At 38.0% G+C, this 27183-nt stretch overlaps 1 protein-coding gene across 26 annotated transcripts in view; it reads left to right on the forward strand.

Annotated features, from left to right (window-relative positions):
- Window positions 1-204: 204 nt before the first annotated feature.
- Window positions 205-27183, forward strand: part of LOC140577531 (neurofascin-like) — a 79503-nt gene continuing 52524 nt past the window's right edge. For 9 of the 26 annotated variants that reach the window (XR_011988707.1, XR_011988709.1, XM_072708426.1 and 6 more), the window contains exons 1-3: window positions 13517-13772; window positions 22670-22848; window positions 27000-27017. Coding sequence is in view for 22 of the 26 variants with exons in the window: in XM_072708426.1 (XP_072564527.1) it covers window positions 22752-22848; window positions 27000-27017 (115 nt within the window). In the remaining 4 variants the exon portion in view is untranslated. Of the gene's footprint in view, window positions 284-13515; window positions 13773-22669; window positions 22849-26999; window positions 27018-27183 lie in introns of those variants that run through there. The other 17 variants (XM_072708434.1, XM_072708437.1, XM_072708429.1 and 14 more) reach the window with 6 other exon arrangements.

Here is a 27183-nt window from a genome sequence, read left to right on the forward strand (position 1 = left end):
TGCCTCCTCCATTCTCTGGCCCACCAGATGGACAATGGAGGCAGCGTGATGGTGTTACACAGGGTTGACATTACATGCATTGTGGCCTTTGATATTCAAACTCCTCTTCTCCCACCCTCAGGGGGCTCTCCCCCTTTCCTTATTCTCATATGGAGGAAAGGATGCAGACATGAAGGTGGGATTAAAGAAAGCATCACCAAGGAAAGCTGTTAGCTGGAAAGCTGCATTGGGGGACAAAAGTAGATTGCTTCCTTCATGGTTCAGCTTAGGTTTATTGTGATTGGTGAGTTAATCTGTTTTTATTGTTGTTTTGTCAGACATTGTGATGATGAATGTGAGGAAGGACTTGAAATGATGTAACTCAAAGCATTAAAGTCCTCATGAACATCAATTTATATTGGAGAATAAAAAGAGATCGATAAGAGTAAAACAAGCAACTTAAAGGAAATACAGTGGTACCTCGGTTCTCGAACTCACTAGAACTCAAATTTCTTGAAAGTCGAACAAACCAGTTTGACCTAGAACTCGATCTGAATATCAGAAGTCGAACCGTGAACGCTGACCTAATATAAATTGTACGTGCCAGGAAATGAGTCATACTACAATGCAATTCTTACTTGAATGCCTTCTTCACAGCAGCGCAACATTACAGTAACTAACAATAAATAAACCACTAACTTACGTGTACTATTAGAGCATTTATATCATTTATTTAAACTTTATTTTACCAGGTAAATTAACTGAAAACCAGTTACACCTAAATTACATTTAGGTGTAATTTTGGGTGGCCGGGAACCAATTAATTGGTTTTCCATTATTTCTTATGGGAAAAATTCAATCAGAACTCGAACTTTTTAGGATTCGATCTGGAGTCTGGAACAGATTAAGTTTGAGAACCGAGGTACCACTGTATATTTTGGATAATTAATGATGAGTGAGGGTGAATGCATTCAGTCAATATCTTAGTATGACTGAATTACATGTGTTCAGCTCCTTCCAGTACAGTGACTTTAATTTAAAATATCACTTTTTATGGATATTGTAGTCTTTGCCTATCAACTAGATTTTAGGAGCATTCATCATGTGTCTAAATTACTATTAGATGCCAACCTTTACAAAGGCCAAGGAATTAGGACAAACAGACATGGAGCATCCTCTGATTTGCAACCAGTTGACTTGATGCTTCTTGATCATTGGCCATTGGCTGCATTTGGATTTTTCAAATGGCACTCTGTAACGGGTCCCATTCCTCAGTGTGAGAGACTGTAAAGGACATGACCTTCATTCTGGGGTTGGCAAAAGCTATAAAGTTCATTGCATAGTCAAGCCATAGCCTTTAATGCCACACGTCACTTCAAATTCAAGTAAATTGGTTTTCCTTCAGCCCTGTTTGACTCTGCTATCAGTATACATAAGCAAACATCTTTCTATGGTCTTGGATTAATGAAGTGTGACAGTGCAAAATGCCAGTCTTTAGCTTTCTGAGAGTGCTATAGGACATTCAGCTTAGTGATCATATTACTCAGGTTGGCTCTTACTGCAACAACACCAAGACTAGGGTTTCGTAATACTAAAGAAGTATCCTTATGAAAAATTTTGAATGCTTTTGGTGATTCATGTAAACCATTTGATTCAAATGCTACAGCAATGCACTGTTTGCCTTATTGATTGCTTTTGTGTGACGTGCTTAAGTGTAGCATGTAACTCTGTACTTAAGAAGCAGCAAAATTGCCCGAAAGGCTATATGTTTCAGTACATCTGACATTTTCCGTAAAAACGTCTTTCTCTATAAAATATACAGCGGTTTCTTGTGATGAAATTGTCCACATAGCTAAATAAATAATGATTAAACTGTTGAACACTCTATGCCCTGTAGTCTTCAAACTGAATCTCCATTCATACATCTTCTGGTTGCATTGAGCCTATCCCAACCAGCATAGGGCACAAGCCAGGAGGACATCCTAGACAGGATGGTAGTCAGTATATACAGACTGGTACAAGTATATTTTGGTGGTAGAACACTAAATGAAATAATTTATATAATTAACAATTAATTATAAATATGGATTTCAGTTTAAAAAAAAGTTAAAAACTTTGTTTTGAAATGAACTTGATTTATAAAATGATTTAGAAACAACACATATCATCACTCTGACCCACTTCCCCATAGTCTAATTTGAAAATTAGGGGGGGGGGTGGGGAAATAAGCACTGCATTTATATTTGGGAACTAGGCACAAAATTAGTGTAAAAGCAAGTAGGGATCTATGATTTTCTGTTGCCTGGGGTATATGTTGCTGTAAAATCATTGTAATGCATAATTTGCATCCCCTCCCCCTATTATAGACTTGTCTATGTAAAGGTTGATGTATATGGGCTTTCATTAATACATGCATCCACCACCTCCATTGCCAAAAAAAATGCAGCCTGGATCTTGAAAAAAATCCACATGCACAGGACTATATTTAACTCACTCTGAGGCAAAATGCAAAGCAGACTGAATAAAAGACAATGGTAAAATTTTCATTATGCAACATGTTGTAATGGCTATGCTGATAAAAACGAAATATTTTATTTATTGCATCGCGAAAAATTGCCATATGTAGTCTTTATATACTGACCTGTGTGGATAAATTTTGTATTGGGTAACATAACCTTACTGTAACAATATCCTAAGTAGCTATGAATTCATGTAGCTATACACCAGCAAAAATGTTTTCTCTCCAAGGAAAGCAGTTAGGGCGACAGGTATTAAGTGAAATGGCAGCTGTAATCCAGAGAAACTTGTCTTGTGGGGTTTAGTGTTTTGCCAGGCTTTTTGTATTGTCAAAATGTGTCACCTCAGAAGGATTTTTATTAGGAAGCATCAAAACTAAGTGCTGCTTTAGACACGCTTGCTGCCGAGGGTTTAATGTGTTACTCTTTGGAGTGGTTTGGATGTGTGTGAACAAAGAGGTGATTCTTTTCTTTTGTCTCATAACAGGAAATGTTTTCAATTTATGAAATGTTAATTGCCTAGAATATGATATTGCTGAGATATGTAACATTTTATTTAATTGAAAACAAATTGTATTAATTATTGTTGTGAAAAGTCTGTTTCCCCTTCTGTTACCATATATTGATTTGAAGCAGATGTTTGAAGCACAAGCTGTACTGCAGATGGCTCCCTGGATCAGTCATTAACTGTATTTCGGCTTTATGAGGCTGTTACCCAGCTAAAGAAGAGGTCAGGCCAGTCCCACAATGTTCACCTACTTTCTGTTTGTCAGTTGGAAATGATAATTCCTGTTGGTTGTGGTGTTCTCTCAGAGAGGGAGCTCGAAGGACAGCCAGTATCCATTACAGTCGTAGTAGTAACTGAGAACTCATGGAGATGCTTGCACGTGCAATAATCCAATGATTGAATGTGCCTTTTTTATTTTGAATATTATTTGCCAAAAATGCCTGATTTAATTTCTAGACATGTCCATGTGCTTTGTAGAACTGGCACCACATTACCATTCAAATTAATGTTGGCTGAGGGCTAGGTGTCATGTGTGATTGCTGTAGTTTTCCTGATCTTAACTGTCACTGGGCTTGTTTGTCCAAGAGTATTCAATCCCCTTGGCCTGGCTTAGCCTTTTAGCTCTTATCTGTATTCTCACATGACCAACAAGGAATTTTAATAATAGGGAGGGAGAAGGAGCAGTGGTTAGAGACACAATTATTCTTATGTTCATGGAACATAAGTAATTAATAAATGTAAAGGTTAATTTATGCATTTTCATGCATTTTATCTTATAACAGTTGAAATGATATACCGTTTTTGCTGTGCAGCATTGACATCTACCTTTGTGTGAAAAGGGAACAAGTCAAATGACATTTTTAAAAGAATATTTATGAATTCAATATATATTAGAGTATTGGTACAAGTTAGATCAGATCACCCATAACCCATATAATACACAAAACAGCTTAACAATGTTGTTTTTTAAAAAGAAGCTTAAGATACTAGAATGAATTACAGCTAGAGTTGCATTATGATTCTGTTTGAATTTAGTGTTGTCACTCGTACTGCACTTTTTTTTGTAGATAAATTAATAATACATACTTAAAGAAAATTGTTAGAACCCTCTGCTGGGATATCATACATGTGTTATCTGCTCTGCATAAACAAGTCTGCTAAAAAACAACAGTAAAAAAGCACCACTTACTCTTACATATGCTGAACAACTTTAAATGGGCAGGATGTTGATAAGGTGCAAATGACAAAACATGGTCCACAAATAGAATTCTGGAGTGAGGCTGCAGGGTTATTAAATTGGAACCTGAAGCTCTGTGGTCTGGCACAAGCAGGAAAAAGAAGGTGTGAGTTCTCTTTGGAGAAAGCTTTTACCGCCCATCTGCTTTATAGAGGTCATAAGAAATGTTCCCCACATTTTCCCTCCGGCAGGCACCAGATATGTTCCATGCATTTTGCATGCATACATTTATTTCTTTATGTATGTTTATTTTGTTTGTTTCTGTGCTGGACTGAAGCTAGTACATCCCTCCCATGGGTTCTTGCACTTCTTGTTCATTGTATTCATATTTTGTTCATAGATATCTATGCAAAATTGCTGTTTTTTTCCTTTCTGGATTTGTTTGTAGTAGATGAGGCTCATTTATTGGTCATTTATCACTTCTGTGTCCCACATATTAGTATTTAGATGATAGTAGGATAAGTGTGCATCACTGAGTGAGAGGTCTGTTCCACTATAATCCCCAAATAAAATACCATCTATTTCCTTTCCCTTTCTCTGTACCTGTCATGCTGTGGGTATGACCTGTTTTACATTTTTAAACAGTACAATAAGGAGTGTACCTGATGCGAGGGCCAGAATGAGTCTTTGTATTAGGTGGTTTGTGTTGTTGGCATGGGAGGTCTCAAGCATCTCCAAGGTCTTTGGGGACATAGTGGTACTGGGTTTCTGGTAATCTTGTACAAGCTTTTTGCAGCATGAAGATGGTTGATGGCCCTTGTGCTATTAATGCTCTTAGGAGAGGGGTCAGTGAAATCTCTGCTTACTAGGGGTGTAACCATACAAAAAAAATTGTGTTAGTACAAGCCATGATTTTGAGTTCACAGTTTGGTGCAATTTCAGTACAGCAGGGAAAGCAGAATTTGTTTTTTAAATTGTTTAAATAGCTACAAACATTTGAAAACCAAATAAAATGGCTAGGTGTCTGTCAATGTGACTGTATAACAAATCCTAAGAGACACTTATTTGCACATAAAAATGAATATGTAAAATAAATCAATTTAAAAAAAAAAAAGGACTATAAAGTGGTACCTCAGTTCTCAAACTCATTAGAACTCGAATTTCTTAAAAGTCAAACCAACCAGTTAGAAAAAAAAATACCAAGAGCTCGATCTGATTCTCAGAATTCAAACCGTGAACGCCGATCTAAGATAACTTGTACGCGCAGGGAAATGAGTCACGCGGCACGTCTCTCAGCGGAAACAACGGGTAATGCTTCAGTTTCAGCCTCGCATTCGCTGTCATAGCATCGTGCATGTTTACACTAGCTGAATACATATATTTAGACAGTAAAAATACGTTTAGACAATGATAGTAACAGTAATTATATAATAAAATACATTTAAAAATAAAAATTTCTTATTAATTATTTTAATATTAATAATAAACCATTAATACATTTAATTATAATAATATTGTCGGGCCGAGCGGGGACGGAACAGAGACAAAGGTGCAGACGTCAGGGAATCGGGGAATACAGAGTTTAATTACAGGTAAGGCAGGAAAAACACAGATGGACAATACAATGACCGGACTGGGGAAGCAAACTGAAACAAGAACTAAACACAGAGGACTAATGACAACAAACAGAAACAGCTGATCACACGGGGATTCCACACGGGGTTAACGAGGGGGAGTGGCACGCGGAAGGAGCGGACGATCGGGGCAGAACACATTGTTTTTCTAAACTTTACACATTGTTTGGATATATTTATTTACATTTATATTATATTTACTTACTTTACAAATTGCTGTTTTGATAAATGTGCTTAGATGTGTTAAGTACAGTATATGCTCTTCTTGTTTTACCAAGTTCCTTTTGTGCTTAAATGCTAAAAAAGCATATTTAGGTGTAATTTTTTGGCACCGGGAACCAATTAATTGGTTTTCCATTATTTCTTATGGGGAAAATTCGATCGGAACTCGAACTTTTTAGGATTTGATCCGGAGTTCTGAACGGATTAAGTTCGAGTTCTGAGGTACCGCTATACTGCTGAATGATTTTGGGAATTTTTCAAATACAATAGTACCTCAGTACTCAAACTAATTTGAATTTGAATTTCTTAAAAGTCGAACAAACCAATTTGGCGTAAACAGAATGAGAACATGGATCCATCATGCCTTGTTACCACTGTGCAGGCTGGTGGTGTAATGGTGTGGGGGATGTTTTCTTGGCACACTTTAGGCCCCTTAGTGCCAATTGGGCATCGTTTAAATGCCACGGCCTACCTGAGCATTGTTTCTGACCATGTCCATCCCTTTATGACCACCATGTACCCATCCTCTGATGGCTACTTCCAGCAGGATAATGCACCATGTCACAAAGCTCGAATCATTTCAAATTGGTTTCTTGAACATGACAATGAGTTCACTGTACTAAAATGGCCCCCACAGTCACCAGATCTCAACCCAATAGAGCATCTTTGGGATGTGGTGGAACGGGAGCTTTGTGCCCTGGATGTGCATCCCACAAATCTCCATCAACTGCAAGATGCTATCCTATCAATATGGGCCAACATTTCTAAAGAATGCTTTCAGCACATTGTTGAATCAATGCCACGTAGAATTAAGGCAGTTCTGAAGGCGAAAGGGGGTCAAACACCATATTAGTATGCTGTTCCTAATAATCCTTTAGGTGAGTGTATAAAGCAAAAAATGAGTCAAATTTATCCAAGATAAAGTTTAGTCAAAAAGAAATAGAAATTATCTACTAATAGTCTGTCAGATTAATTGGTGTTTTCACGAGTTGTGCTGACACAAAGCAGTGCCAACCAAACACATGCTTTTGCTCAGTATTGTCTTTTTGGAATCCAAAATGTTTGCATACAGAGGAAGGCAAATATCTTCTGGTGACCAGTTCTTTGTTTAGATTTATTTTCATCACTCATTTTTGTAAAATTTCTCACAAATGTGCCATGCTGTCTATGACTGAGTCCAACAGTAAGGACGAAATGATTAACTTGGAGAGTGCATGCAGAACTCACGCAAACTATGAGGCAAACTTTCCACTGATTTTTTTTACAAAAACAGTCATTAACATTGCAAGCTTGCTATGCTTCGTTTCTTATGACAGAGGAAAAAATGTTTCAGCAAAACCTATTGATGATCTCCATTGGGTGAACCTTATCATGCGGGACCCATATGACATTTAAGGTGCTTTTACCAGGAAATTCAGACTGGGCTAAAAAATAACTAAAGGTGCAGCCACACTAGTGTGAAAAAATATTTGCATTTCGTTCACTTCCATTATAGTTCTGTGACACAAAAATCAGATTCCTTCCTGAGTGGCAGAGCGCATTTAAATGGATCTTGAAGGTCGAAAGCATATTATAGTGCGTTTTCTAACATCGCTAGTTAGTTAGCAACTTACTAAGCTAGAAGGCTAATATTACAATATGCATTTATTCCACAGTTTGCTATTTTCAGCAATACTGATGGCAAGGTACAAGAAAAAATGTACTTTTCAAATATATATTTTAAAGGCAAACTGCATGTGATTTATTCCTTATTAACATCACTGCACCAACAATATCTTGAAATGAATTGTCACATTCTGTACTATGCCCACTTTCACGCAATGCTGTAAAGACAAAGCGATTTTTTTCGAGCTAGCATGATTGCACCTTAAGGCTATAGGGGTGTTTATCGCATGCAACATGCAATGTTAATATTAACATTGCATGTTATGCCCATGCAATGCACATCGCATGGACCGCCATAGTCAGCTCGGTTAAGATTTGGCTTGAGCGGTATGTCATTTTTCATACCATCTGGACATTATACATGTGTATATTTGAAATTTGTCAGGGGGTACTGGGATAATGTTGCTGCAAAGACTTCAAATTATCATAGTATACTATATTACCATTATACTGCTCAAGCCTGTAACAACTTCAACTTCAGCTTTATTTGTATAGCACATTTAAAACAACTATAGTTGACCAAAGTGCTTCACGGGTTAGCCAGCAATAAAACAAGGAACAATAGAGACAATAGAATACACAAAAATAAGATGAAAATAAAATAAGGTACCATAATGCTGCACTAAGATGTCTGGGCTCAACTCGAACCAAAAGCCAAGGAAAATAGGTGGGTTTTAAGTAAGGATCTCTAAATTACAAACAGATCTGATGTTCTGAGGTAAGCAGTTCCACAGGACAGGGCCTACAGCTGAAAAGGCCCAATCCACTCTATTTTTGAGCCTTGTCCTGGGAACGTCCAGAATCATCTGACTGAAGCATGATCACACATTTCTTCAAATATCATAAACTTAATTCATGGCAAATAAATTATTTCTTATATACTTGGTTTGCCATTACACTCATCTTTACTTTAATGTATATTGTAAATATGTCAGATTTTTGTGAAGTACCGTATGTAATTTGACATCAAAGTATAGACATTGCAAAATGCAGTTTGGAACACTTGCAAAAACATTGTAAAAGTACATAGTAAGCAATGCTGGCATTTTGTTTTGATTCCAGATATCTGATCACCAAAGTCTTGACTACATGAAGATGACTAAATGGTGTAGTTGCAACATTCATTTGGATAAATAAGTAAGAAAAACCTAACTCATGTCACTATTTCTTTCATTGAATATGTAGCAACTTTCATGTGTATGCATGAGCCATTGACACCTGGCCATGTCCTTCCCCCCCTTTTATGGCGCTGATGGGGATGTTTCTGGATCGCGTTTCACCGCTGCGTTGTTCATCAAATTACAATGCGAATGTGATTTGAATACGCGCTAATGCGGCTATTTATAATGTGAATAGCGATCTTCGGGTGACAGCGGTACTACACGCCCCCGATGCAGGTAAAACAAAGTAAGGTGACATGGTTTACTTTTTTGCTGATTTAACCTGATTTTAAAAAGTTTAATACTTCCGACAATGGACGTTTTGAAAGGAAGACAGATTACGGATTTAGCCAGCATTTTTTCCATGATTCTACATTAAGATTTCAGCGAGAAATAAACTGAAAAATGCGCTGCGTCACCGACGATGCACTCCACCCCCGAGGGTTAAGCAGTGGTTGAAATGACTTCTTGTCATTAGCTTTGATGGGGAGATCATCAGCAAAGCAGTGGTAAAAAACATTATGCCTATCAAAAATGGGGCCCAAGGGCAACATATATAAAGAAAACAGCAAAGGACCTAGAATTGACCCTTGGGGAACATCACTCGACAGAGGGGCCACAGAGGAAGAAAAATCAGCAATTTGGACAGAAAAACTCCTTTCAGACAGATAGGACTTAAACTATTTGAGTTAAACTCCACACACCTAGAGATATAACCCAACATTCTGTTCGCCTTTTTTATTGCTTCCCCACACTGGCGAGAGTGGGACATGGAAGCATCAACATACATACCGAGATCTTTCTCGTAATCAGCTTCAGTGGAACCCATAAAATATCTGTACTCTATATTTCTGCTCCCTGCATGGATTACCTTACATTTATCTGTGTTAAATTTCATCTGCCAAGTATCAGCCCATTCGCTAATTAAATCCAGATCCCGTTGAAGCCTCTCTGCTGCTAGATCAGTATCTGCTACGCCGCCCACCTTGGTGTCGTCTGCAAATTTAACCAGTTTACTGTATGTATTTGTGTCAATATCATAAATGTAAATTAAGAACAATAGTGGTCCTAAAATTGAACCCTGCGGTACCCCACTATGAACGGAGGCCCACTGTGACATTGTGCCTCTAATAACTACTCGCTGCTTCCTGTCATTTAGCCAGTTTTCGATCCAAGTTGCCACAGTTCCTAAAATCCCTGCAGCTTTAAGCTTTAGCAAGAGCCGTTTGTGGGGGACAACATCAAAGGCCTTCTGGAAATCTAAGTAAATCACATCATAGGCCTTTTTGTGATCAATTTCACTTGTAGCTTCCTTAAAGAACTCAATTAGATTCGTTAAGCAGGATCTACCTCTCCTAAATCCATGTTGGCTATCCTTTATATTGTTATTTGCATCTAGGTAATCTACCATTTTCACTTGAATTATAGCTTCCATTATTTTTCCAGTAATGCTAGTTAAACTGATTGGCCTATAATTTGCTGGATTACTTCTATCCCCTTTTTTGAATATGGGTGTTATATTAGCATGCTTCCAATCTGATTGTACCACACCCGCAGATAACGATTTCTGGAATATTAAAGTTAAAGGTTGGCTAATAATATCCCTCATCTCTTTTAAGACTATAGGTAAGATGCCATCAGGGCCCTGCGATTTATTTATTTTGAGTTTAGCTAGGCTTAGTATCACATCAACCTCAGTTATACATATATTGGTCATAGACGATGCTGTATTCGTATTAATTGGTGGTAAGTTACTTGTGTTCTCTATTGTGAACACCCTTGAAAAATAATCATTAAACTCGTTTACCATATCAATTTCGTTATCAATTATAAGGCCCTTACTATCCTGCAAATTAGTGATTTCAGCTTTTAGAGCTCTCTTGGAGTTAAAATATTGGAAGAAACCTTTACTGTCATCCTTAACCTCCAATGCAATTTTTCTTTCTACATCCCTCTTGGATAGCCTAATGTTATTTTTTAACTCTGCCTGTACTCTTGGCTACTAGTTATGAGAAAAAAATGTGTTGTAGCAGATTTTAGAGCTCTCTGGTAAGTGGTTAATGCATCCTGTAGGATTTCAAAAGAAACATGGAGTTTGTCCTTTTTCCATTTTCTCTCAGCAATTCTGCAGGCGCATCTGAGAGAGTGGGTCGTGTCATTAAGCCAGGGGTCAGGGCTTGATTTCAAATGTTTAGTCCTCAAAGGGGCAACAGAGTGCAATATCTCAGAGCACGTACTGTTAAAATGGGTAGTAATACACTCAACATTGAGATCCCCATCATCAAGCGAGTATAACAATGAGTCCTTAAAAACAGCAGAGAACTGGGTTGCAGCAGAAGGGGTTAATCTGCACACACGCTGTGTGGAAGCACAGGTGGGGACCTCTAACTGCGAGACAGCAACAGAAAACACCACAAATACTGTAGATGGTCTGAGATACCAGTGTTACATAAATCAGAGATTACAATACTTAAGCCAAACGACAACACAAGGTCCAATGAATGACCTTTTTCATGTGTGTCAGGGCAGCAACCGACTGAGTAAGATTAAAGAGTCAATAAGATCAAGGAAATCTTTGACGAGGGGTCTGGAATCACAGCATACATGAATTTTAAAATCCCCAACAATTAAAAAGTGGTCATATTTCAAAGCAATCTCAGCTACAAACCCAGAAAAGTCTTGAATAAAATCCTTGTTAAACTTTGGAGGGCGATACAACACTGCACAGAGCACCGTCATGGGAAAGTTAGTCTCAAAAGCTTGCAATTTAAAGCTTAAGCAACTGTCAAACAGAATCTCCTTACAATGGAAAATGGACTTGAACACAGAAGCCACCCCACCACCTTTACCAGTGGTCCGAGGTGAGCTGAAAAAGTCACATCGCGGGTGAATAACTTCTGAGAAAGGGGTGTAATCGCCAGCATGAAGCCATGTTTCTGTCAGAAACATAAATTCCAACTCACGTGAAGTGAAGAAGTCATTTAGAAGACATGTCTTGTTTGCTAGTGATCTAGCATTAAACAGCCCAAAACGAAGAGTGCAGACCTTTCATCCGAGGCTGTCGCACGTCTCAGCGGGCGAAGCAGTGAAGGATCCACACCACGTCTTCAAGCCCGAATCTACCCGGATGGAGGATGTCTCCCGTGTTTGGGTTATTTTCCATTTGGAGTTTGAAAACATTTTCAGAAAAATATTTAATTCATAGATGGTGGGTGGAAAACGGATCGGAGCAGCATCTGCAGTTTTGCAGGCGCTTAACCGGTTTGTCGTGGCCAAAAAGGAACTGAGCCTGAAAGCAAAGCTCTCGATCTATTGGTCCATCTTCGTTTATAGGTGACTATGGTCATGAGCTGTGGGTAGTGACAAAAGAATGAGACTGCGGATACAGGCAGCCAAAATGAGGTTCTCCGCAGGGAGTCTGGGGCTCTCCCTTAGAGATAGGGTGAGAAGTTTGAATATCTGGGAGAGTCTCAGAGTAGAACCGCTGCCCCTCCACATCTAAAGGAGCCAATTGAGGTAGTTTGGACACCTGGCGCGGAATGCCTCCTGGGCGGTTACCTGGAGAGGTTTTCCATGCATGTCCTACAGGGTGGAGGCCGCAGGGCAAACCCAGGACGTTCTGGAGGGATTATGTCTCTCAGCCGACCTGGGAACGCCTCAGCATCCCCCCAAAAGAGCTGGTAGAGGTGGCTGGGGAGAGGGAGGTCTGGGTATCGCTCCTGAAGTTGCTACCCCCACGACCTGGATCCCGGACAAGCTGGTGGTGATGGATGGATAGATGGTGGGTGGAAAACAATTTTTTAATCAATATGAAAGCTTGACCTTTAGAGTACATGCTTGGACTAAAGTTTGCAATGTCATGCCACCCTTGCTTTTTCACCTTCTCCAGAAATATGTAGTGAAGTCTGTGAAGTGGAAAACAAATGAAGTGATATTGGGCTTTGGCAAGACTATAATGAGCATATGCTACTGGGATATAATCTATGTGTATAAACAACCTAAAGTGAGTCATCTATGAACCTTATTTCATAAGGAAGTACTGATTCCATTTTCTTGAAGGAAATGAGTCATACATCTCCTCAGTCTTTTTTACTTTCCTGGTACAGCTCAAATTTAATTTGAAAACTAAATTGGTGAGCTAACAGGTCAAAAGAATCAAATATAATTAGTGTTTTGCTTCTATTTTACTTGAATGCATTATAATGTTGTAGAGAGTTCACAACAGACACACATCAGGAAACTTCATTGGAGCTCTCCTGCCCAAGATCTGTGCCCAGTATGGCAAAATGTGAACAACAATTCACCCCCCCCCCCCCCCCCCGTTACTCTCCAACTTAAAATTCACACATATTATTCAGATGTGATACAGCTGAAGTTCAGTTTGGTTCTGTGTGTGATCAGAATTTTGTGTGGAATACAATCACAGAATACATGTTCCTGATTTAATTTGGACTTTTAGCTCTAGTAGTATCCTTATGGAAGCTTTGTTAACAGCACTTCCACAGCATCACACAGCACCAGAGGGTGGCGAGTGTGCATGACAACTCTGCTTTTTGTGTTTGTGTGTGTGCTTGAAAGGACAGTGGGTGGGGCCTGAGTCCCTTTATTATTCATTAGGTAGGTGTGATAAAGGAATAGGGGCCTGCCTGTTATAGAATCGGCATCTGTGCATGGGTGTTATACAGAGTGTGAAGTGAGGGGAGGGAAACAGCAGTGTTGCCATATTGTCATTGATTTCTTAACCTGGATTGGGAAGAAAAGGCAGTGGTCAGTCACTGTTATTCCATTTGGATTCCTACCAAGACATAATTCACTTTTTAACACCCAGTGCCATTGAGAGGGCTTTCCAGTGATAGGCTTGAGTCTACTTAAGCAGCAACTGAATCTCACTTAAAGTATCGTGCACATGAGGTAAGACATTTTTATGTTTTCTTTATTTGTGTTCTTTGGCTGTGTCTTTACCCTCAAGTAAAGGATTTTATATCGGGTTTTATGAGCTTTTGTTCTCTGCAACAGTGTTGCCCTTAATTGGCATTCTATTTGAGTGTCCTTAGCTAACTCAGTATTTGCACATAGACAATAGAGCAATAAATAATATAATCTGACATAAACAATGACACAAAGTACAGCAATTAATAGTATTACATTTCTGTGTTATTGTTTTATTTATTTATTTGTTTGTTTTGCGCGGTATGTGTTCTTTAATAGATCTTAAATGGTATGTTGAGTCACAGTGGGTTAAATCTGTATGGTGTTACATGCTTTTTTGATAACAATATTATAAATAACTTAAAAAGCATTTGCATTGTAGTCCATAAACACTGCAGTTTTAAGATCAGAAGAGTAACTCTCCATCTCTCTTACTATTTGTCTCATTCTGCTTTTTAAAAAAATACAGAACACATTGATGAGTCACTGATTATAGATATTTTATTATAATTTTCACATGATGAAAGTAAACCAACATGTTTCCACATAGCTGGCTTGTGTAATTAAAATATTCCAGGTCCTTTGCTATTCCTAGTATTGTCACAACTGATATTGTCCCTGCTCCTCTTTGTCAGCTTCCCCGCTCCCTCTCTTGGTTCTCTTTGAGCTCCATTGACAAACAGACACAGCCCTTTTGTGCGGGACCAAACTGCAGCTGACTAGAGGCTGGCCTTAACATATTTTCTGAACCCTGTTCGTCTGTTGCTTCATTGCAGGGCGGGCATAACATGGAGCCATGTGCTTTTAAGAAAAATAATGAAAAAAAATAGTTTTTGCACCAAGTGACTATAGTGTATGATGCCGTAGGACATTAAATACAGAGCAGGTTGTATACGGCGCCTTTGCCGTCTGAATTCCCCAGGTGTATGTGTCTCAGGGCAGTGGTAGCAGATCCAAGACATTGTTTGGTGGAGGTTTTTATTCTACCAGTTTTGGAGTGTAAGATTGACATTGAAGTCACCAGGACAGCCCATTACACTTTATTGTAGAGAATATTTGTGAACCTCAAGTATTTGAGTGCTGCATCATCAAGTCATTTATCACCCAAGAACAAAGCAAAAAAAATCATTTCACAGGAAAAAAATTTTCCCATTTACAGGAAAACTGAATGCTGTCAGAAATATCTTTTTGTCTTCTATAATTTTTCATGTTTTTTTTTTTTATCTTATTTTTACATCTAATGATTTTCTAGCTGGCTGAGCCCTTAGAGGATTTGGAAAATATAGTAAAACAAATATAGTATTTTCCTTGGAAAATAGTTTCTATTTGGATTTTTTGATCATACCTGTTGAAAATTAGAATTGTTTTAAATTAGCTTATATTTCCACCATATCTATCAAATTCCTATTGAAATGTCTGCACTACATTGCAGTTATGTGTCTGGGCAAATGCTTATTCGTAATCTCAACTGAGTTGAGTTCTAAAATTAGGCATGAAAGGAGTGAAAGTCAGAATTCTTTTAAGTGCATTGGCCCCATCTCCCTGGCTTAGGGTACGACCTCTGATTCACTGCTTTGGTGTTGTCTTGTGTGGTTGTCCTTTTAACATGTATTGTTAATGTCCATTCTGTGTCACTATCCAATATCTGTTTGAGCTGTCATGTTCTACAGCAACATATTCATGACGTATTACCAAAAGTAATGGTACAACACACACTGTATGGCTTTCTTAGGCATTGCAGTGCAATTGAAGATAAAAAATAAAACTAGGTATTGATTCAGCAGACAAAGCAACATAACAAACATGGAAAGTGCCCCCTCAAAGAATTATTATTATTTAAGACCACAGATCCATACCATCACGTATCCATACAAATCTTTTGCGTTTCTAGGTGGTATCTTAATATCCTGGGACTAATGCTGTGATTATTAAATGACTTTTTTCAACTGTTTTAATAGGCAAGCCATCCACCACAGCATGCAAAATCTAGTTTGTAATGTCTTTAGCTTGATGTGGGTTGATCTTTTTTTCTTAAAATATGAATTGTTGTGTCACTGACACATCACTTCTGCTTTGCTGGAAAAAATGGAAGGCCCTCATCTCTACAATTATTTGTTTTGTTGTCTAAAAAGGGTAAAACTTCTGACACTTATTAAAATACTGCCACATTTGAGAAGGCATTGTATAGCCAGTATGTATTTACATTTGCTCATGCCATTGTTCACAATGTGGACATTATTATTTGAGTCTGAGTTGACTTTTCAAATAATGGGTTGCTGCACAGACTGCTTATTGCTGATACTTATTGAAAATGATTACTTTTGTTAAAGTATTTTATAGATTCTCCTGTTTTATTACTTTATTTTTACTCTAGAACTTTGAGATTGCTAAAATATAAAGTGCAATACAAATAAAATGTATTATTATTATTATTGTTATTTATGAATTTCACATTAGTTATTGATAATTATCAACAAAACGTCAAATGGTTCCAGCCCCACAGCTGAGTACCCCACCCAACATTGTCATTGCCATTTTACCATCATCTGCTATTCAAGCCTAGTTGGGGGGGGAAGAGCAGAGAAGCAGACGTTTGCCTGTAGCAACAGTCTTACAATTTGCATTTGAGTGTCATAGGCAGACAAGGAAAGACTACTCACAGGATGTGAAAGACAGAAAGATTCAATGCCGTGAAAAGGGCTAGGCAGATTCAGAAACATGAAGGCAAAGGTAAAAAAAAGTCAGCACAAGAGGAGCAGGACAAAACATTGACAGTCTTACAAGGAAGGGCCAGGCCAATTTGGGCAAGGGAAATAAGACACAGTGGGGCAAAATGAAACAATCAAGGTACACCAAGGAACAGAAATAGGTGGGTAAAAAAATGGGGAACAGGAAGTGGGCGTGAAGATTTTGTGAAGACTGTGACAGAAAAATGAACACAGATGGACAGAATCGCATGAAACCCTATAGTAACCCATTTACAATTTGCATATTAATTTTGCATATTAAAATTACCTTTAAGTCTTGTTTAATGTATGACTTTAATATACCAGCAAAATATACCAGATGAAAAATGACATAGTGAGTAGTGCTACCATTGTCAGAGTATTTAAGGGCTATGTTTTAGTAAATTAGTTTTAATGTGGTACTCTAAACATGTGAGTCTAGAGTCTCTAAGCCAAATCTGATTCAAATGCTGGATTCTACAGTTGACTTTGGGAGAACATTCCAGCACTTGTCGAAGATGAACTTACTATGTTCTTGAAGGGAAATTTTGGAATTAGAAAATTATATCTTCTGAGTGATTTGTCTAGGACGGGTTATTTATCATATATACCTGGCTATGTAAGATAGCCAGTGTTCCGCTGCCTATCTAGATTATACTGTTTTTTATAGTGTTTTCTGTGTGAAATAAATCAAGAAGCACCCTCAGAATGGCACATTATGAGAATAGCGAACCATAGCAGATGTTCCTCAATATTCAATTGGCCATGGGTGTTCAAATGGAGCACAGAAGTCAAGAGGGCTTTATGATAATGAAAATTTGGAGGTATTAGGCAATTCAAATTTCTGTTACCCTTTGTTCTATGCATCAAAATGCAGTACAGGCTGGGGACAGAATGCATACTTCTTAACCAGTATTTAAAAGCATGAGGGTAGACATAGAATAGGAAGAAGAGTACATTTTATACACATATATGTTAAACAAAATGTTATACAGGAGTGACCCCTTGGCATTATGATATGGGAAGTGACCTGCCTCTCCAGCCCCTAGTATTACATATCTATGTAACAAAAGTGGTAGATTGGCGATTCAGTCCAAGTTTCTATGTTCCAAAGTCTGAAATGGGTCTATTCCACATTATAAATTAACTATTTGCAAAGCTCTGGATAACAGGTTAGTAGCAATGAGAATTGCATATGTTCACTTTTTGAGGATTGGGACTTTTTATAATAGTTGGAATACGTCCATTATCTACTGATAGCATTTGACATGTAATTGAATGTTAAATGCCATCATCTATGTACCTAGTATTTAAATTTGTAGTTAAATTTGGGTTTGTGATGGTTGTTTGTATGATTTACTTTATCTTGCTAATTTTAACAACTTATTGTTAATAGCTAGATAGCTAGCTAGCTAACATCATTGTTAATTTTTAATATAAAGCAAGTTTAACTTGTATTTTGTTGACACTGATGTACCATATTGGCCCGAATATAAGACACTTTTTTTCTCGAATAGGCCTGAAAAAGAGGTGTCCTTCTATGTTCGCGGTCTACACAAAAAAAAAGTAATCGATGGCGCTAAATACAATATTTTGTAACAAGTCTTTTGACTTACCGTGATATCAGTTTGCTGTAAGATTTGCTGCGTGAGCTAGAGAGTCAAAAAGCGTGTGTGTTACACCACATGCGTAAGAGCTGGCAACCCTGGCAATTCATGTATTTAGCCGGTATCACTGAGTATCGTGTAAATTTTGGACTTCCCTGGCTGTGCCGCTGCTATTATTTAACCAATAGTGGCTGTTTGTATTGTCCACTGCATTGTTATTTTGGCTTGAAGATAATGGAAAAGGTAAGAAACTCAATGGGTATCTGAAAAGTAAAATGGGAGTAGCAGAATTTAAGGTTTTTCATCTTATTTTAAATAATCAGAAATCATTTCTACCTGCTTACATATGGTTAAAAAGGTTTGACTTTGTGAATTTGTCACCACACCAAACCTCATATTGTCCCTTCCCTACCCCCTCCATGAAGGCTATTTATGATGGCCTGGCCCCTTTGAGGGGTCTGTTCTCAATTCTTCAGTCACATCTACCAGTCACAATGGGTATCTGATGCATGGAACGCCTGCATCCCATGACACTGGTTACTAAGATGCATAGGGAGCTGGAATTTCTTTAATCACCACGACAACCCGAAGCAAATGAGCTCATACAAGCAAATTACACCTGGCATCTCAAAATCTTTTGTTTGATTTCATTGAGTATATTTTTACAGTGTCACACATATGCAGAATTGTTAGCTACTTTCCATAATTTTTATGCTGAAACTAAACTGCTGCCAGAAATTGAGATAAAAGAAGAGACCTAGAAGTATTAGGTAGTCGTGCAGTTTTGTATGCAAGAAACAGCTCCAAATCAAATGTAGGTATTGATCATTTAGTTCTGACCTACTGTATGGTTGACCTTATGTCCTCATATTTAGTACATCACTACACTTATATATTTCTTTTCTATCAGTTTTGGATGTGTTTTTGCTGTTCTGATTCTCTTTTTTTGGGAACAGCTGTGTATGATATGATGATTTGTTTTCAATTATATATTTTTGGTGTACTGAGCTGATTTATAGAAATATTTCTTATTTCTGGACTGGTAACGGGAGAGGCACTCCCAGTCATGGTTTTCCCCTCCCCTTCAATGGCTACATTACTATTTATGCTCTGTGATGCTGTTGCTAAGGAACCATGCTAAGCTGATCTCCTTTTATTGGCTGAAGTGGAACCAAGGGTGAAAAGGTCTCCATGTGAGGTGTAAATGTGGAAATTGTGCATTTTCATTGTGTGAGACGAATTGGAAGATTTTTTTCCTGCATTTATTTTTAAGTGTCTCAAGTAAATATTACTTAGTTTTTAAGTGTTGTTTCCAAACCTATGAGGAATTTCTCCAGATTAAAATAGAAATGTATCAAAGAATCAAAGGATGCTGTGTCTCTGGTTATTGAATGTGTGTATTGAATACCCAGCTTTTTATTATTTTTCTTCATTAGGAATGGGCTGGGGCTGGTGAGGGTGGGTTGGTATTTAATTTTTTTTTCTGGTCATCAGCACGCAACAGAAGAACAGAAATCAAAAGAAAGGGGAGAAACTCTTGCTATGGGCAGTACATTTTGTGTCTCTTAGGAAGTATGAAATGGAATAGGGGACCAGCATCTTTCTCAGCATAATTTACCTACGAGCTTGTCAGAGCTTTTCTCAGCTTGATCTTTCAGAATCACGGGACAGTATAGTGTTGCTTTATGGTATTTTTTCAAGATCGTAGTGCCTTCAAAATCCCATGGGCACAAACTGAAATGCAGCAATTTATTTGTGCTGCTTTATCATTAGATTATATTCAGGTAAAAGTGCAACTGATTCAGATGTGATGTCAATTGAATCTCCCCATTGTGAGGCAGGCTTTCATATAGCTACCTAGGCTAGCTGGCATGTTTTATTAATGGCAGCGGAAGGGGTTTGGATGAGCTGTGGCTGCAGGGTATGCAGGATTGATTTGTCACTGTTAGGCAGAGCTGCTGTTGAGTAACACAAAATGCATCTCACTGCCTCTTTTCTTCCAGCCCTACCCCCTTCTCATTGCATCTGTCCCGATTACTTCCTTTCTTCTCCTTATGCTGCCACCCCCCCATCTGATTTCCATCCTTTAAATTAGGTCATACTGCAGGAGCAAATGATTGTTCCTGTGATGCTTTGCTGTCTATAACCCTAATCTCATCATCCAGAGCAACGTCCTAGAAGTGCTGAAACTGATAATTTATCCTCTGCACTTTTCACACCAGCTCCCCTGAACTCTCATTGTACCCTTTATCTTAATAGATATTTGCAGTACTTCTGAAATGTATTCATTATGTTTTATGTGTTAGGCTCATACTCTAGGTATGTCATTTAAGTCAGCCAGTAGGAGTCATTAATGTAAATGGGCTGAAGGTCAAGCCAGTATGTTCTGGAAACAGAGTAGGTGACAAGCCATAGAATGGACCTTAACCCTTAAAGCCATATGGCATCTTGGATGAAGGGTGGTGCTCACCCCTGGGAAGAGAGAAGATGGTGGCAGAGTGCTTGGGCTGTTGTTTAATCTGCCTTACAACACATTCCCCGAGGCATCAGCATTGTTCATGCTCTGCTGGCTAGAAGAGGTTCTGTGTCATCTTGCTGGCCTCTAAAACACTGGGGAGTCCCATGTCGTGCTGAAATTATTTGAACAAAATACTGTACATCCCCTTTCCATGACTTGACTTTTTGCTGACGTCTTTTTTTTTTTTTTTTTTACTCTTGCTTTTGTTGCACATTTTTCGCATTGTCTATATTTCAGGTTTTGTTTGTTTTAGTCTGAAAATTCAGAATTGTGCGTCTTAGAAAATACTCAGAATTATTGAAACGTTTTTTCAGGAGTTGTTACTGTACCTTAAACACAGAACGTATTGTCAGTCTTTTGACTGCATCTTTTGCTGCATCTCAGATTTCCTACTTCACTTGAACATCTGAAACACGTGGTTACCATATTTACCTGACATAACCTGAGAGACTGGCCAAAAGTCATTCTACATAAGGCCTTAGCTACATGATTGTCAGTGCCTCCATTAAACAAAATTAAAGAAAAATTGCATCTCATTTTATTGCGTGTGAGTTTAATTGATCACCTTTTTAAGAATGTTATCAGTAATAAAATTTAATTTCTTCCTGAAATGTCCATCCTAATGGAACAGCCAATACTTCATTTGATAACTGGAGTGTCTGCCTACTGGTCATGAATGAGAAACATTAGTCAGAATTTAGCTGTACTTTTTAGGAAGTAATAGAAGAGTATAGGAGATTGATTATGTAATAGGCTGTGAAGGACACTTTTTTTGGTGAAAGGAATAGGTGATATGGGAAAATAGGGGGACTTGTGGGCTGTCTTGCTCATTCTAAAGGGGTACGATGATGGTACTGGGGTATTTTTAGATCAAGAGTGGAGGGTATCGATATGCATTTCATGGTTAGGGAGGGGTAGGTTCTGTTGCTGTGGGCATCTTTGCTGTGTTGCAGTGGTGGAGATGCAGTCTTAACCACTGCCTTCGCCTTTATGGCAAGAGCAGAAGGGCTCTTTTTGCTTTCCCAGCATGCATCTTTAAGCTCCCTTCCCACCAGCTCCCTGGTCCACAGGAGCATTGAACATTGCTGTGCTTTGAACACAAAGCTTTGTTCTAGTTCACAGTGCTGGCTGTCAGTGCTTACTCTAATAGCGCTAGCAATTTATATTATCTGATATATCCATAATATATATAAATGGATGAGAATTCTAGTTTTATTTAACATGTTATCTATCAAGTTTCAACCCAGTTGTTCTCAAAAGCATGCAGGTCAGTTTATAATTTTTTTTGTCAATTGGTCACAGATGGCCACAGCCCAGACTGAACTTGGATCACTGCATTAGATTTGCTCTTGTGCTTCTTTAAAATAACCTGTGGCATTTAAACGTTTTTCTTGAACCATCAGTCCACTTTAGTCTTGTTTACCATGACCTGAGGCATCTGATATGTTTGTGCTGCAGGGAATGCAGTACAGTAACTGCAGCGTTCTCCGGTGTGTGGCTTAGTGGTCTAAGCCTCTGTGCCTGTGATACGAAGGTTGCTGGTTGGAGCCCAGTCTCAGCAGTCTCTGGGCTCATAATGCCTGGGTGCTGTAAAGTGCACATTATGAGTCCCAGATTTTCAGATGAGTGTGATATGATGGACACTAGGGCTAAGTTTAAAAAATATTCCAATATTGATTCTTAAAATCCCAGGTCAAATTTTCAATATATGCCTTTTATAGTCCATGGCATGTTCCTTTGGATGTGTTGGTCTTATTTGGCCAGCCAGCCTCACATCATGAGATCTGGCAGACAAAATCTGATAAAAACATAGTGGAACCTCCTCTATGGTAGGTACTGTCATGTAAACATATGTTCCATAGTAAAAACATTTTCCAAGTGGTTATTCTGCTCAAGGTTACCCAGCAGCCTATTGTAGGCAGTATAGGCCACATGATTTGGACACATCCTGTTACATTGTGTTTTCTGAATGCTGCCTTGTGTATAATAATGACTTCAAACGTGAACATTGGTGTATTTATGTACCAGGTCAGAGGCATAGCCAGAAGTACATGACTCAGCCATTATCCAGAGTATAACGCTTCAATCAAGTTAGCCAGCCAAAGGAGAGATGCTGACCAGGGGGTGGCCGGAATTCACTGTAGCCGCATTCTCACTTCTGCAGCTGGTGTGGCAAGCGGTGTACCCAATTGAAGTTCCAATAGATCGTAAGTTCAGTTCCAATAATGTTAAAATGTATTTGTTTCTAATGATTTTCACAGTTACTGTATCACATATTCATATGGACAAAATTTGTATGTTTTAAATCTTTTCTGTTTCAATATATTCGATATAGTGTATATTATGGGTTTGTTTATTTCATATGTTCTTATAATTTGAGCTGTAAATGTGCTTTCAAAGTGTACTACAGTAAAACTGGTCTAAGTCGCCGGCTTGTAAGTCGTCAAATTCCCTTAGTCGTCACCTAAATCCCGGTCCCGAACAACACAAATGAATGGATTTTCCTACCTGTAAGTCGACACCCCAATCGCTGCATTCCCGCCGCCTGCTTGTCACCACGGCAATGTAGAAACAGGGAATCCCCACCTATCGCACTAGTCGCACCGAGTGCGGCGCGGGACAAGATTTGATGGGTGAATGCGGGTGCGGGCGGTAAGGTCCTCATGTATGTGCGGGTTGCGGGAGAATAGAATTAATCGCGGGACTCCCGCAAAATGTAATTATCTTAAAATTAATTTATTAAAAACAAATACTCATTTATCTACTGCACAAAAGCAACAAGAACGACTAAATTAAAATAATAATTTACAGGCGAATCGTCTACAGAAACTACAATTGCCGGGGGACGTAACCGGACACCCCAAGAAGTAATCAGCCTGGTGCTTGGACGGGATGGCATGTTCTGAAAAGCTCCTCGTTCGTGTCCATGTTCATCATTCCATTTAATTAAACTAAAATAAAACGAAACATATTTGTTTATTTTCCGTTTCTTTTTTATATATACTCAAAAGGGAAGCAAGTGAAACAAATAACAGAGTAGCGGGAAGAAGCGGTAAAAAGAAGACTACTTATATATGTTTACCTGCGGTATTTTGCGGGCGGGAGCGGGACAAAACTTGAATACTGCGGGCGGGAGCGGGAAAAAATAATATATATTTTTTGCGGGAGCGGGACAGAATCTTGCGGGAGCGGGCAGGAGCGGGACTGAAAAATCCGTCCCGTGCAGGTCTCTATACTGTGATGAGTAGAGGTATATGGTGTTATATTTACTAGTCGGCAAAACGGCGACATAGACATAAGTCGCTGAAGTGTCGACTTTATAAGTCGGCAAAACGGCGAGTTATATTTACTAGTCGACAAAACGACGAGATAGACATAAGTCGCCAAAGTATCTCGTCAATTCTCTAAGTCGTCACTTTTAAGCTGGTCCCGCGAGTGTCGACTTAGACCGGTTTTACTGTACTTTGCTATCCCCCTTTCTAAATTCTTACATACCACACAAGAATGGACCTTTCCAAAAGGTTTTAAACATCAGTTTTTTTTTATTAAAGGAGTCTAATTTACTGATAAAATACATAATGCAAAATAGTATGTATGACTAACAAACAGCAAATGTGATCTGTTCTATTAATCTTTGTCAAAAAGTGAGCCCCCAGATTTCACAGACACACACACTCACACATACTGGCATGCATGCACACACACAAACACTAAAATTAATTTTAACAATTTAATCATAACTTTATATTTCGTGATTTATCACAGTTGCGATATGTATTGCAGTTATATGGCTTCCTCCAAGGTTTCCTCCTGCCCTGTTACACTTGGAATGTTTTGTGATTAGATTCTGCTTTTTTGTCAGAATGTAAAATTTATATATTTATTTATAATAGGGATGCACTGATAGTAGTGTCAGTTTTGGGCCTGATATCCCACTACTACAAACACTACTATAACAACTAAGGATAATAATGTAGCAACAAATGAAAAGCATGTAGAGCAGTGGGTAGCACTATTGCTATGGACCTAAAGGTTATGGGTCCAAGGCTGGACGGCATGTTTATAATATTTTACCATACACCAATTGTATCACTGCACTGAATGAAATCACCAGGGTCCTTGTGCTCTTATTTTCTGTGCAGTGATACGGTGTGTGAAGTTCAGTAGCAGGAAATATTTTGTACATTTTCACTATACAAATTTTCAGTACAAAGTCTGTGGATTATATTCAATAACTGGGTCATGATTTCTGGTAAGAGACATTGCTGCTGAATTTTTTATGTATCTTTTTGGCACTTTAACCACCACAGAAGAATACCATACACTCCAATTATATTTGAAAGATGACTGACATTTCAACTGTTGATATCTCCAAAAGTAGGCATCTCCTAGCAGAATGACTCAAGATCATGGGTGGCCAATCTTATCCGCAAAGAGCCGGTGTGTATGCAGGTTTTTGGGATAACTTGTAGGCAAGCTGTTCAAACCCAGGTGTGAGGACTCTTCAGCCAATCAGTCCTCTAATTAGTAATCTAATTAGGGAGTTGCAGCGAAAACCTGCATACACACCGACCCTTTGTGGATAAGATTGGCCACCCCTGACTTAGATGGATAGAAAGCACTAAAACCCCTCTAAAACATATCTTTTTTCAGTTTTAGGGTGAACTGCCCCTTTCAAGTCTGGTGCTGTGTATTGTAAACTCTGCCGAAAACTTATGCCAACTAAAACTGGAAATACTTGTTTCGCGACTCAAAGTATTGCCAGTCATTCAAAGTATTGCCAGTTTCCACTGTCAATCTGAAGATATAGCCCCTCCTCCCAAGATCCTCAGGGATTAAATTTGACTGGGGGGGTGTGCAAAACACACGACATATGGTGTCCTGTACTGGATCAAAACAGAATACCATATCAAACCTGAGCAGTGAGGCAGTCAGAGACAAAACACTGCAACAAACTGTATTGTCAGTGTTTGCTGGTGTTACCAGAGTATCGTTGACAAAAACTATAAGAGAACGTTTTGTAAAAATGAAATAAAATAAGATACGAAAACATAATTTAAAAAACAACCAAACGGAAACTATAAATATTGCTTCCAAAACTGAAGTAAAATAGAAAAAAAAGAAAATGCAACATACTTTCAAAAACCATTTTAAATACTGTTTAGCTAAAATAATGGTTTGGTCAATTTTTCTTTTTGATGGAAAACATTCAAGAAACATAGATAATAATACCTTGAACATGTTTTGCCCATTTTGAGTGCTGAGTAATGAGTACATTAATATTGGATTCTCTAAAGATAAGACATATACATTTAAACTTACCCTGAAACTAAAATACATGAAAACTAAATACAAATATATCTTTAAAATAAAATAAAAAAAAAACAAACTAAAATGATAAAAGCTGAAATGATAATAACACTGCACTATAATAAAAACTATAACTAAACCAGTAATAACATTGCACCCTATGACAAAAAAAGTTCATTTTTGTATGATTGATTTTTTTATAATTATATTTCAGTTTACAGTCCATTCATTTAGTCATCTTTCACAAGTTCTGAATCTGTTTAAGGGGATCTTAAGGGAATTTTAAGAAAAATGGACCCTTCAAGTAAAGAAATAATGAAATATAATATGATGATTATTGATATTGACTGATACTAGCCCTACTTCACATATATTACGTCATACCCAATAGTTTAGTGCCTTTATTTATTTTCTGTTGAGTTGTGAAAAAAAAAAAGTTTTTGGTTCGTTTGGTTGTTTTCTTTTGTTAGTGTTGTCTGTTACTCCTCATACATTTCCTACCCTTAATGATGTGATATGATTGATTTGAAGGAGTAGTGTAAGTACAAGAGTGTAGATTTCACAAGTTAAAATTGTTTTCCTTTTTTAAGTAACAGGCATTTGTGTAATATTTGTGCCATTGAAGAATGCTAATAAAGGACTTTTCACTGGAACATGGAGGGCACAGATATCAAGGGTTGGGTTGATGTAGCAGATATGCCTGTTGCTTGTTTTGTTAATATATGATTTTAACCAACAAAATTTTTTTCAAGCTACATCTGGCTTCCAGTGCATTCCTAAGATAAATTCATCTGTCTTCAGTGTTTTAGCAAGCAGAGTGAAAGGTTGGATTAGGTCTTTTGTCCAAAATTCAAAATCTATGCATTATTGCACAAATTGCTAATGCAAAAACATGAAATATAAAAACCATATGTGTTTGGAAATGTCTGACTATGCAAACCTAAAGCAGTACACTAATTGACCTGTATATAATTTTAACCCATGGTTCTTTAACACTACTCATCTCCTCACTCTTCTCATTGTCTCTGGCTCCTCTGAAATTTAACAGCAAAGATCCAGCAAGACCGTAAGTCCTAATTAACCTTTATTAATCCGCATTGTTTTCATTACTTGTCATTGAATCTACCAAGTGTATTCAGTGTCATGAATCCAGAAAAGTATGCATCTTCATTCAAGTGTATGAAGCAGCATTTTTTATTGGTGACTGCAAGTAAATTTTGCATCAGTTGGAC

The sequence above is a fragment of the Paramormyrops kingsleyae genome, unplaced genomic scaffold (assembly GCF_048594095.1).
Source record: "Paramormyrops kingsleyae isolate MSU_618 unplaced genomic scaffold, PKINGS_0.4 ups91, whole genome shotgun sequence".
Lineage (NCBI taxonomy): Eukaryota > Metazoa > Chordata > Actinopteri > Osteoglossiformes > Mormyridae > Paramormyrops > Paramormyrops kingsleyae.